At 44.4% G+C, this 13,721-nt stretch overlaps 1 protein-coding gene across 6 annotated transcripts in view; it reads right to left on the reverse strand.

Moving 5' to 3' along the window:
• The window catches only part of CEPT1 (choline/ethanolamine phosphotransferase 1), a 32,060-nt gene that overhangs the window by 17,344 nt on the left and 995 nt on the right, over positions 1-13,721 (reverse strand). For 2 of the 6 annotated variants that reach the window (XM_065698663.1, XM_065698662.1), the window contains exons 2-5: positions 12,157-12,288; positions 11,443-11,844; positions 8,245-8,392; positions 7,147-7,288 (exon numbers count right to left, since the gene is read on the reverse strand). In XM_065698663.1, the coding sequence (XP_065554735.1) occupies positions 7,147-7,288; positions 8,245-8,392; positions 11,443-11,844; positions 12,157-12,270 (806 nt within the window). In that variant the 5' untranslated portion in view covers positions 12,271-12,288. Of the gene's footprint in view, positions 1-7,146; positions 7,289-8,244; positions 8,393-11,442; positions 11,845-12,156; positions 12,289-13,341; positions 13,637-13,721 lie in introns of those variants that run through there. The other 4 variants (XM_065698668.1, XM_065698664.1, XM_065698665.1 and 1 more) reach the window with 3 other exon arrangements.

The raw sequence follows: 13,721 nt of genomic DNA on the forward strand, positions 1-13,721 counted from the left end.
TCTCATCTCCCTCATACCTCCTCCTGCTCCTATCTCCAAATGACAGTGAATATATGAATTCTTCTTCTAAAGGTGCTATTGATTGGGTTTTGTAGAGCAGAAGAAGAATGCAGTTCAGTTCAGTTTGCCACCTCTGAGGGTAAGCAGGAGGTTATAGCTCTCTCCTCACACAGCTTCTTGGCAAATAATGTTGAAAGAAGTCAAGCGAGCTCTAGACCCTTTCTCAAGGGTAATGGAACTCCATTCTGTATAGATTTCTTTCTCACCCCTGACAAAGAGGGATGAAAGAATATGCTGTAGCACGCAGACCCACAACTGCTATACATACTCCTCATAAAATGCTATGTATCTGCATTTTACCATAACTAGAACATTTTAAAGCGTGATCAAATTCAGCCCTTATCAAACCATCTCATTAAAATATTTCAGCCATCACAGCGCTGCTGTTTCTTGCAGTGTTTATAATATAAACCTGGTGCAGAAGCACACAGACTGACATTCAGTAACCCATCAGCTGATTAAAAAGGTACATCAAAGCAGCAAGCTCTATTAGTGTGATTATGCTGAACTTTAAGTGCAGTAATGGGTGCAGCTCAATGCCTGATGAGGGAACACTGAACTGCAGTTTGATAGCATTCCCAGTTTAATCATCACAGCAAGTAATACAGTCTGTAGTTAGAAAGGCAATATTTGCTATTTTAGAATCATAGAATGGTTTGGGTTGGAAAGGACCTCAAGATCATTCAATTCCAATGCCCTGCCATGGGCAGGGACACCTCACACTAAAACATGGCACCCAAGGCTCTGTCCAACCTGGCCTTGAACACTGCCAGGGATGGAGCATTCACAACTTCCCTGGGCAACCCATTCCAGTGCCTCACCACCCTCACAGTAAAGAACTTCTGCCTTATATCCAACCTGAACTTCCTTTGTTTCAGTTTGAACCCATCACCCCTTGTCCTATCACTACAGTCCCTGATGAAGAGTCCCTCTCCAGCACCCTTGTAGCCCCCTTCAGACACTGGAAGCTGCTCTGAGGTCACCACAGAGCTTCTCTTCTCCAGGCTGAACAGCCCTGTCTTCATATGGGAGGTGCTCCAGCCCCCTGATAATCATCATTTTAGGGAAGGTAGGAAGAGAAAGTCTTACATACAAACCCAACTCTGGTACAGTACAATGTCTTCTTTTTCCTGTGTTACTCTTTTTCCAAGTGATTGGAATTCAGACATGGATTCATTGTTTTAAATGTTATTCAGGAAAGTTTCAGAGGGGGGCACTGACCTTGGCACGTGCTTAACTCTGAGATGCTGGCAGTCACAATGGAGTGACAAGTCTTACTTTGCATGCTGTCTGCTCTGCTGGGTCCCCTTGTCAAGCTGATGAGAGTCCTGAGCCAGTTAACATACAACAGATTAGTCCCACATCCAGCACATGCTCCTGCCAGTGCTAACTTATGGAGCATATTCCATAGAAAATCTTTAAAAGGTTCTGTTTGATTAAACAAGCCATTAGACTTGACAGGGGCCACCAGTGCCTCGAATTTGCGAGTTCAGAGACAGCTGCAGTTGGCTCTTGCCTTATCCAGAATGAGGAGCCAAAAGGACTGAATTCAGAGTTGAGAGATTTCCTTCGACAGTGAACCAAGAACAACAGGAAACAGACACTTACACTGGAGTCAGTCAAGTCAATTACTACCAATACAGCTGATCCAATGCAGCTTCTCTTTGACACTGTGTGAAACTAAGGGGGTGTTTATGTATTATCTTCCTCCTCCCCAACATACAGAATTCCCTGCAACAGTCCTGTGTAACAAGAAATGACAAAGAGGAAAACCACTCTTGCCTCAACAGAAGTTATGAGGCTGGAAAACTCAAGGGGATGCATCTACTATTTAATACTCTGTGTAGCAGCACTCTGGTCTGAGGAATGATGATCCTTCCATCTGCCTTATCCGTATCTACTAAGCGTGCAAGTGGGATTACTCAGGCTGGGCAACGAACTGTGAATCTGAGCATGAAACAAAGGACTGTTTTCTTAAGGGAACCACTGCAGCAAGAAAAGAATGTTCATCATCACAACACAAGAGAAAAGCCCAAGAGTCACATGCTAAAAGTCCAAATGCTTAGTCTGAATGGTTATTACAGTTTCATCTTAACTCATTCCAATCCAGCATTCTCTTGGACGTAGTGAAATACAACTAGATGAATAAAGCAAACTGTATGGAACTGAGAAGATGAATTCAAACTGTTTACAGCTACAGGAAATTCATGTTAAGGTAAAAGTAATATTAAAAGTGAGCCATAAGCTTTTCTCTTTTCCTTGGTGTAATATACCTGTGATAATATGAGTTTTCCTTTTGCTGCTCACTAACTTAGGTTAAGAGTTTCAGAGGTCAGACCACAGCCACATGAGTCACCTCATCATGCTGGAGCTCACTGGTTCAGAGCAAGAACATCTTCCACAGTGATAAAAGCAGAAAGATCAGCAGCAGCAGCAGCATCTCTGCACATGATCGCTGTGCCTTGGTTTCAAACACTGCTAAGGGACTTGTGAGAGGGAAATGAGGAGGAGGATCATGATGTGGAAATCCCCCCCTCAGCATTTACATCAGCCCTCAGCAGTCTCAGCTGTATGTGTTAACACTGGAGCAATACATATGTTCATACATATTTATGACACATACACCAAGCACTTCAGAAGCGCTGGCGGCTGGCAGTGAGGGACTGAGCACGCAAAAAGCAGGTTGCAAGCAGCAAACTTAACACCTACCACAAGGATCCTTCAGCACATACTTCTTGCAAGTGTAGAGAAACCAGTTCTCCCCTGACATCCAGAGAGGCTCTACTGAGCTTTAAGTTTTCCTCTGCAAATAACCAAGGTGTTAAAAGTTCTTCAAGAACTGTTGGAAAAACTCACAAAATGGAAAGTTTTAAGCCCTGTAATCATAGGGATTACAGCCTTATCTCCCACCCTAGTCCTGAGATCCTGAAGCTGTTCCCAAGAACTCCGTGTGCTAAACTGACTTGGAAGGCTTCCATCTCTGTATTTGGATATCTGGTGTTAATTGCTTGTCCAAGTCATCACACTCCTTTTCTGCCCCCTGCTACAGAGGAAGGCTTCATTTGAGCTGCTTTCTGAAATACAGCCTCATTTCCTAATCTCTCCTTCATACCTCACTGGTAGCACCAGCAGGAGGGCTCAAAACATGAACCATATGAACTTTCTTCCATCCTAAATTAACCCATTATCAAGGGGGCTCTTGCCTGTGTACAACTGCTGCAGTGTCACCGAACAAGAATGTTGCCCCAAATTCTCCAGCATTCCTCAGGAACGGCTGGTTTGTTAAACAGCTGAATTCTTTTGCTCTCTCTGGGGACTCTTTCTCAAACAGTGAAGTAACAGTTTTAACTTCCCCGTTGTAGGAAAGCTGGTAAGAATTGATTCTTCCTCCCAGGTTTTGCTGATATGCCTCTATGAAGCATCCTTCTCATTGTGTCTGTATGTATTTCTACATCCATAAATTTTACTATCACCAACTTTCCATATTACAATTAAGAAAGGTTGGAATGAACCAGATACTGCATTAACTCATCAAGAAGTGCTGGAGACCATAACGCAGCAACACCCTCGTGTCTCTGGGTAGACTCTTGATGAATGCCCACTGGGTCTTTAAAAGATGATTTAGCACTTCCCCCCCAATGCAGCATGGCCAAGGGTACAAGGTCTCAACCTGTGCAGTGCCATGTGTCATGTCTCCCAACACAACACTGGAGCTGCAATGCAGAGGATGGCTCAGGTCTGACAGAGACTAATAGCTCCAGCTTCACATCTAAGTAAGCTGGATTTGAGACAGCTCCTGCAGAGTCAGACTGTCTCTGCACTGACCTTGTGAGGCTGGATACAGCACTGAACCTGCATGAACACAGCCAGCTCCTAATGCACCTCCTGAAGTCAGAACAGGGAGCAAGTGCAGCAGTTTGGATCTGGAAGAACCAGAGCTAGTAGTAACTGGGCTCCAGCCATCAGCAGGCAAACCCCTTGCAGGGTTTGGGCACCACATTCCCTAATGCTCTGATTTCTACAGCATGCTCCTAAAATACCAGATCTGCTTCTACATGGGACATATGGGAGTCCATTGGGGCTTGACAGTTTGATTTGTGATACACAGAAGAAAGCTCATTTTTTCCAAACCAGAGCTGTCCCAGTCTTAACTGCACCCATACAGGACTAAGCCTGAAACAAAGCCCATTCTGTATTGCAGCCCAGTATGTCCACAACCCAGTTAAGCTAGCTGTTGCACTGAAAAACAGGACAGCAGAACAAAGTCATTATCTGGACTGCTTCAACATTGAAAGTTTTCCTGCCATTCAGAATCACCTGATTATTTCTTCAAACATGCAGCATATTCCTGCTCTTCCATGAGCCCATTCCCAGATCAGGTGCTTGTTTTTAAAAAAAACTTCTGCCCACAGCTCCATCCATGCTGTTCCCTACTGCCTTTCACTGCTGATGTTACTATAGTGACTTTCCCTTTTGCCAGCCCATCCTGCTCCAAGACACTTCCTGCTTCCTCACTGGGAATTTTTAAGCAATACTGACCTCTAGCTATTTTGCTGAGCTATTCAACCAACTCAAACTGCTTTCTGAAAAGGCTGCATCATATACCAGGACCTAATAATATTCTATGATCTTCTAAAGATGGAGCCAGATCACAGGATATTACCATCCCAAATGACTACTTACAATCACGGAGTAGTGCAGGGCAGCTCCCCACAGCTGTCAGTGGGAAGAAAGAGAACCAGCACAGTTGATGTATTTAGTAATTTTCCTACTCTCCCTGCAATATCCTATAGGAAGTCAGCAGAAGCCACCCCATTTTCCCCTCACTCAGGGAGAACGCTCCTGCTCGGCAGTCAGGAGCCCAACACAAAGCACACTGCACAGCTTCAGTTCATTGTCATGTCTGGTAAAGTGACAGCAGATCCATCAGAGCTGTTCCACAACACACACTTCATTTCACACACTAATTTATCTTTTTGTTAAGACAATGGGCTTTCACAGCAAGCCAAGCTGATGATACATGTAACTGCTCAAGTTTGAGCTATGTGTAAGGAGGAAGGGATCAATCTCCCCCTTTAGAGAGCTCTGCTGCTCTTTGAACCGTTTTCAATTTGCTTATTGAGTTGGTTGCTAATGAAATACAATTTCCTGGACATAATCTCATCACAAATACAGTAAGTGACAACCAACTGTGTGCTGTCTCCTGCTTCTCTGCAAGAGAAGGCAGGACTGCAATACAAAGCACAACTGCAATAATGCCACATTTCCTAAAACATCACTACTTTCACCAGCCCCCTTGGTGGGTTTTCGACACAGAGTTGCTGCATAGGATACACAGACAGGAAAAAGCAACTGTGCAGTAAAATCTTTCCAGCTCCTTTCAACATCTGTCTCTGACTCCACTTATTTAGGAGTAATGATACCTAAGCCTGTGTGCTCCAGTGAATGTGAAAGGGTAGAAAAAAAATAGACTTATTTTCAGTTTTATGATTGGTGAAATGAAAGCTGCAGAAAAAACTAGTATCAAACAGTAAGAATCAGTTAACTGGAGAAATAAGCTCAGTTTCTGCCATAGGCATGAGCATCAGCTTATGGCAGCCTATTAACCTTGTGACATGGGGCAAAAGGAGGAACAAATGTGTTTACTACACAGTGTTATCTGTTACCTAAAATAATGATACACACATTTGCATGCTTATTGCCTTCTCTAAATTAGCTACGTACTGATGGATCATCCCATTCTCACCACAGAAGACCACACAGTCAAGAGTATTCGGTACAAAATGCTGCCTCCACAACAGAAAGGCACCCCACAAAAGCAAAAAGCAGAAGTTACAGAGAACACCAGGAATAACGGACACATTTCTCTGGGGCACAGGAGCAATTTGGGTGGGTTCGATACCTGCATCTGTAAAGTCAAGCACATGTCAAGGCTGGGTTTTGTGTTTTATCAATAGCAGGAAAACTAACTATCAGGGCCCTGTAAAGTTCAAAGGGAGGTAAAAGTGAGACCTTTGGTACAGCATGAAAGTGAGAAACCTGAAACAGTAAGAGACTTGAGCCAGTGTCTTTCTTTAAATCTTTGAGCACCAGAACAGAATAGTTCCACTCAATCTGCTTCGGTGTTGCCAAGATTAGAACACAGGTCTAGATATTTTCTTTTCCTCCAAGAGACATAGAAAACTACTCCAGCATCTTACATTTTTTTAGGAAAACACAATTTTCTCAAGAGAATCTGCATTAGTGTCTTGCCAGCAACAGCTATTACAAACAAGAGGTCCATACTTATACTGGTTATCAGCATCTGGGTATCCACATTCATCACAACAGACTGTAAACAAACAGCACATGTTGCAGCATTGCTTCAAATGCCACACAAACTAAGAGCACATTTCAGAGGTTTCCAAATGCAAAATCATTCTGTGGTGCGTGTATTTGAGATATTTGTTAGATATATAAACGCAAGCAGAATAAATGTACATTTCCACATTAAGGCTAATGAATCCCACAGCTCACCAAGTGCTTGTGTTGTTTCCCCACCTCCCCTCACCCAGCAACAAAAGGGTTTTCAGCTGCTGACTGTCTTGGTATCACTGTTTCAGTCCTGTTACTGACAGAACCATGATTTACACTAACTAAAAGGGATTTAGAATTTTAAATTTCAGGCACAATGTTAATTAATACACTACATTTTAAGAGTTATGGTTAATAATAAAGACTAACTATACATCACCACAACTCGAGCAACATCAAGAGCTCAGCAGTTAAATGAACTCTAAAGCCAGACTGCCACCATCTGACAACAGCATTCCATTACTGGGGATGAATTTTTCCTTTATTTGTTTAGGTCTAAATCACATCAGAAGCTCATAATATTAATATCACAAAAGGATCTCTTACCACCCCTAAAACAAACTAAGTAACATCCAGCAGATCCAACAGGTAGCAACTGCTACAAGTTCTAAGTGTGTATACATGAATATAAACAATTTACTACAGCTCTAAGGATCTGAACTACAACCACAAAGTGCAACTACACAGTTAAGCAGCCCAAGTTACAGGTTTCTTTTCAGCCAAGGTACTCACATGCCAAAGCGCAAGGTTCCAGAGACGTAGGTCTGCCAATGCGCGCAGTAAAACATGAACGTCCCAGCAAAACAACAAAAGAACATCCAGTCAGGGTTGGTTCCCAGCTGCACAGCAATACAAGTTCCCAAAACCACAAAGACTGCAGGAGAAAATCAGTCACATGGTCAAAAGGTAAAGTGTGGATGTGAGTAAAGAGCCTTACCAGAAACAAATCTAACAAAAGGACCCAGAGGGGAGGCAGTATAAAGGAGTCCTGATGTGGTTTATCCCACAGGCATGAGATTAACACTTCCATTTTAAAAACACAGACTGGGAAATGGGTATTTAAAGGCCTGTCAGGTCTCAGAAGTCCTCGATATTGAGAGTTTCTTGGTCCCCTACTCTTTTATTGAACCAAATGGGATTAGACATGAAGGGACTCGAGTGATTTGTGCAGTTGCAGCCTGTGGGCAGAGTTCTGGGGTTTCTCTTATATCCATGATTTCCTGGACATATTTCCCCATTTTCTATTATGCCATTATGACAATCCAAGCTCTGTCATTCCAGAGTCATAAGGAACCTATGCTTTTCCCTCCACCCTTTCAATACACAATTTTGATAAAGTATTCGTAAGAATATAAAGCAGAAGAGCATTAAAACTGAAGCAACCAAAAGCATCTAATCCCTCTTCCGCAATGGGGTTACACTTTGGGCTGGCTCAGTGAACTCCACCTACCAAGGACCTGATTTTGCCGATTCTAATCTTAAACTCTGACTTCTATTGTCCCATTCTTTATGCTTTCTACCTGCCTGGCAATCACTCTGTACAGATTCAATCTAAAATAACAGAGAAGAGCATGCTGACGGCTTCCTACAGAAGCTTTAGAACCAAGGCTCTGCTAAAGCACACACAGAGACTGCTGGCCCAGACTGAATTAGTCACATGCTTTATGGTTGAGTTTTCAGCATAATATAAGAGGAGGTTGACTGAAAAGCTATACATTCAGCAGTATCAGTTGTCGTCTTCTTCAGTGAAGAAGCATTTTTCTCCATTCCAGATTTGATCCCTAAAATTGAGTCATTTAATCCTCATACTTGAATGAAAAATGACAATACCTGTGGAAAGTGAATCACAGCCATGATCAAAGAGTTCTCCTAATGGAGTACTGCTATTTGTCCTTCTTGCTTGTTTCCCATCTATAGCATCCAGAGACTGGTAGATGAAAAGGCCACATGCACAAGCAACATATGCCCAGGGAGGTGCCTAAGAAACAAACGCAATGAGAGTAAAAGATTCTTGTAAACCTACAGGAGAAGCCTGAAGCTGACTTATGTTACACCCAACTCATACAGCACTTCATCTGCACAAGCTTCCTCATCACATACATGGACCTTTCTGTAGCTGGGCCTTGCAAGGACAGGCTGAGGCTTATGCAAGATCCAAATACACTAAGTGACAAGAACTGACAGCATAGACTAACAGGTACAGAACATTTCCTGAAGCAGGAAGCTGCACTGTTCACCTGAAAGAATACTACATCTGCAGTGGTGCACAATTAGGATCTTGTCTTACTTCTGCAAGTTGTCCAAGTGATTTAGAAACTCAACAACTTGCTCAGCCCCCAAAACGTGTAACTGTGTCACAAACACTGAGCTCATCTTCACAAGACCCCAGTGAGTTGTCAGGTGCTTAACTGCTGCCAAGCACAGGGCATTACGAGGCTGCAGCAGCCTGAACTTTGTCACTGTAAAGTTCTTGAACCTGCAGAGTTCAAGCTTAGGTTTTAGATTGTCCACAATCAGTAAAGCATCAGTGCTCTCCGTACAGCACCTCCGCCTCTAATTGCCTGTTCTATTACAAGGTAACAGTAGCTTGGCCAAATCTATGTTAATAACCCATAATGTTCACTCCCATTATTGTGATTTTAAACATTATCAAATATTACTTTTAGGCTTAATTTGATATTTGAAGTATAAACCATTACGATCACAAAAGCCAGGAGGTTGCCATCAGCCTGTCCCAGTTTACACATGCACAAAACAGATTATTATTGGATGTTCTGCAATCTTCACATTTGAACTTTATCAAAGTGAGCATTTACAAGCAGTTCTATTTACAAATCATGCCAATAAGTCCACATACATGTAACTAGCTTAACCAAAGTGACTTGCCTCCTAAAGCTCTAGAATCCAGCTTCTTTGGTCTACACAACCATAACTTGCTTGTAGCAAATTCACTTAAATGTACTTCCTTCTCCAGCTTGCATTGCTCCTGCTACTGCATTGTCCTAAACCAGTTTATTCTGCCACAAAAGCTGGCACCATGCTCTGCTTCTACCCCTGTACCTACGCAAACCAGCACAAGAGATAAGGGGGCAGCACTTTGTTATCCAACGTCTCCCCAACTAAGCAGGCAGTAGAACTATTTGTATCTCATTTTCTTTTTGGATACCACTGAAGCTGAAAGTGATAGCTACAACCCTTTGGTTACACCTTTCATCAACAAGACAAGCTGCTTTTGAGAAAAGTAGAACTACGCCTGAGCTTAGAGACTATTTACATCTGAAAGCAATCATGCTTTCAGGAAAAACAAAATCTGGCTCTGGAATGGCAAAGCCCCATTTTCCTCCTCAGCCAGCTACTGACACTTCAAAAGCACAAGCTCACAGCTCCAGCACCAAGATGGCCTCTACTGTGTGGTGCCAGCATACAGGGCTGCAGTGCCAGCATACAGGGCTGCAGTGCCATATGGCAAATCAGATCAGGCTCAAAACTACCTCAGCAGAAAGTTATTTTTCAGCTGAAGTGAGAAGAGTCTCTTTCACTTGGCATAAAGTAACTCTCAAACTGTTAAACACAGAAGAGCAGACTACAGCTGACACTCTTTCTGATGCTCTCAGTGTAGCTTAGTGAGTATTTCAGAAGTTTAACTACCAACCAAAATACAACTGTACTCTAAAGCTGAAGTTACACTCCAGTTCAACAGCCCTATAGTAGCTGATGAGTTGCTGGAATAAACAGGTCAAAGTCTATTGAAGTGGATTTCAGAGTCTCAGGCCCCATGTAACACTGCTGTGGGAGCAGGTAGGGAGTTAAAACCGAGCCATGCAACAACACCACAACCTGAAGCTGCTCAAAGTGTTCCCTGCTTCGGATCAGGATTCACTTTATCTGATGCCTGCCAAACTCCACAAGTTATTGTGAAACTATTTCAACAGATTTCTAGAAGAGGCAACATCCCTTTGCTATGGCATATGCAGAGTAGAGCTGAGTGTGTCAGCCTACATGGGGGTCTTTAGAGTCCAGCTGGAAACAAACTGCACATCATTTGACTATGGAGCATCTCCCCAACCTCAGTTGGTAGACTCTGTTACTAAGGAACTGGGATATTTAAAAGGCAGAACTGATGAGGCACTCTCCAGCTATCTGATGTGTAATACATTTTCTGTACCAAATAACTCCCTTTTTCAGTGCATACAGATATAACCAGCTTTTAAGGTTCAACATGCAAGTGACAAAACCTTTCCAGCACACAGAATTGAAAGTCTTCACATGCCCTGTGTGGTAACTCCAGTGAGAGAAAACTCTCTGAAACTAAGAACTTGAAACACCTCATAAAGACTTCTGTACCCCTGAAGCCAGGAATTACTGGGACAGGATGAAGAAAGGTGCCCCTCAATTTTACTAAGCTAGGTTTAGTCACCCCAGCCATGGAGGAGGTCTCGATTTCTCAAGCTGCACCACTTTGAGCTCAGTCCCATATCTGAGCTCGAGTTCCCCGCTGTTGCAACTCGAGCTGTGCTCACAGGCAGGCTCAGCTCACTGCCAAGCGAGTCACCTTGCACTTCTCACTGTGTGGTAACTCTAGAGGGAAAGCTGAAGGTGACTAACCTAGTCCCAGGCAGGGAGAGTGAACAGGCAAAAACTCCATGTGCCATACAAGCAAGGTAGCTGCAAATTCATTTATAATTGCCTGCACATGAATTCAAGCCTTGCAGGGCTGCAGCATTCATTCACAGGCCCTTCACAGCTGCAGTGGAACAGCTATTTTGGTACTGGTCACCGTGTTGACCAGAGGAACCACCAGCAGCATGCTGACCCCATCATCCATCTGTGCTCTTTCTGCATGTAAGAGCTCACATAGATGCACACACACCACAACCACTTGTGGAGAATAGCTTAAATATACAAGAACTTAAGGCTGGTCAGGAGAAGCAGCTCTCCACAGAGATGAGAGCCCACCAGAAAACAGTGCCAAACAGCTACTAGATGGCAGGAACTGTGAACAAAGCTTGTCAGAGGACCATAACTTACCTGTTCTGTAGCTGTTGGGCAGTAATATACTAATAGCAGAGTTGTAAATATATTTATTAACAGTCCAATGATGGTGATCAGATTCGGGGCAATCCAGGCTGGAACTCTTCCAACTAACCATTCCCAGTAGCCCTGCATTAGGGGTTCAAGCAGGGATCGTCCAGCACTCTGATACTTGTGTTCTTCTAACCGTTTCAGCTGGTGCTTTGACAAGGGGGGTGTGGGCAGCTGAATCAGTTTGCTCAACACGCAGCCAGCAGCAGGACCATGACTGCAGCCCACTGGGGACTCCAGGTGCGACTCCCCACATCGCCTCTTTATGCTTCGGTGCCCACTCATGGGTTGGGCGGCCTCAGAACTCTTATGTGGCAGGTAGCAGCTGTTACGGAGAATCATAAGATCCTGCAACATAAAAGGATGAGACACACTGAAGGTGAAGAGCACAAATGTGAGGAAGACCACAGAATCATAGAACAGTTTGGGCTGGAAAGGACTTTAAGATCATCCAGTTCCAACCCCCTGCCATGGGTGGGGACACTGCACACTAGACCATGTCACCCAAGGCCACATCCAACCTGGCCTTGAACACTGCCAGGGATGGAGCATTTACCACTTGTCTGGGCAACCCACTCCAGCACCTCACCACCCTCACAGGGAAGAGCTTCTTCCTTATATCTAACCTGAACTTTCCCTATTTCAGTTTAAACCCATCACCTCTTGTCCAATCACTACAGTCCCTGATGAAGAGTGCCTTCTCCAGCATCGTTGTAGGGCCCCTTCAGATATCAAGTTTCTAGGTGCTGCTCTAAGAAGCATTTTGTTTCCCATCAGCAAACCAAGAAGATTCTGTAAGAAAATAAAGGTATTTGGAAAATAGCTGAGGGAGAGACAGGAAGCAAGTCTTCTCAACACAGTTATAAAATGGTTAAGTCGCACTTGTTTACTTTGCTTGCTGCCTACTGAAGCAAAGAGCCTGCAGCCACCAGTTTATGTTTCATCAGCAGCAGAAGCTTACACCATACCAGTGCCTTATGTTACAGGCTAAGGCACAGTCAGCCCCTCACATCTCTCTCATAGGTGGTAGGTAATAGACCTGCACTACTTAGGCTATGAATTGACAGCACTAGAACCAGTACAAACACAGAGAAGTCTTAAGGTAACTTGGTTTGGGGCAGCAATACCTCTTTGGTGATGCTGAACAACCACCTAAAGCCAGCTCTAAGCATCTTTCTCAGATCGCTGTTCCTTATTTCAGTTTTGCTGTGACTTTTCTTCTTCCCCAAATTAACCCACTTCAGGAGAAAGCTCACTGTATATACAACTTTCAAGATGGGCAAGAAACACACAGGCACTAAAGACCTTTAGCTGGTTGAAGACAGCCTAGAGGCACCAGCATGAGGCAACCATGAAAAGAAAGCACAGGGTCAGGACCAGCATTCCCAGTGCAAACAAGGCCCCTCGCAATGTTCCACCTCCCTTGATGGCCGGGGACCAGAAACACGCAACTCTCCACATGAACTAGAGGAGATGCAGTACAGAGAGGAGACTGAAATGGAAGGTCTGCTGTTTATCTACAGGAGCACACCAGAGAAAAAGAAAAAGCTTAGTTGCAAAGTGTAACAGAACGAAGGTAGGGAGGGGATGATGACAGCTATCTCTGAAGCCACCAGCAATGCATGTAGCCAGCAAGAAAAACAAGCTGTGCAAATCAAAGGTCAATACTAGCATAAGGACAAGTGCTACCAATCCCACTCCCCACAGCTTAATTAAGGCAATTTCCAGCAGTGAAAGTAACCAGTCTCACAGAGCCCTGTCAGTGGGAGGAGAGGAGAAAGCAAACAGACAGGGCCTCACTTGGGCAGGACCTCGGTAAGTTCAGAGCAGCAGACTTGGACCTACTCATTTATCAAGAAACCAGCCTTAGTCAGCGAGGAGGCCCCTGCAGGTGTTGTCCTGGATGACCATAATGAAGAGTTTCAATGCAGAAAACAATACACTTTTCCTCTCTTCCCGAGAGGCTGCTCCCCCCCGAGGGGAGGCCCCTCCGGAGCCAGGGGAGAAAACAACCAAAAACCGCCTCGTCCTCCAAAACAAACACCCCACAGCGCCCGGCTTCCGCAGGACTTTCACCCGGGCCTGCCCGCTGCCGGCACGCACCCGGGGCAGGGGAGGGAGGGCAAGGGCACCCCTCGGCCCAACCAAACGCTTCGCCCCCCACCCGGAGCAGGCAACGCCGGGGACCCCAGCACCCACCAGCCCTCAGGCCGGGTGAGGGTACC

The sequence above is a fragment of the Lathamus discolor genome, chromosome 19 (assembly GCF_037157495.1).
Source record: "Lathamus discolor isolate bLatDis1 chromosome 19, bLatDis1.hap1, whole genome shotgun sequence".
NCBI lineage: Eukaryota > Metazoa > Chordata > Aves > Psittaciformes > Psittacidae > Lathamus > Lathamus discolor.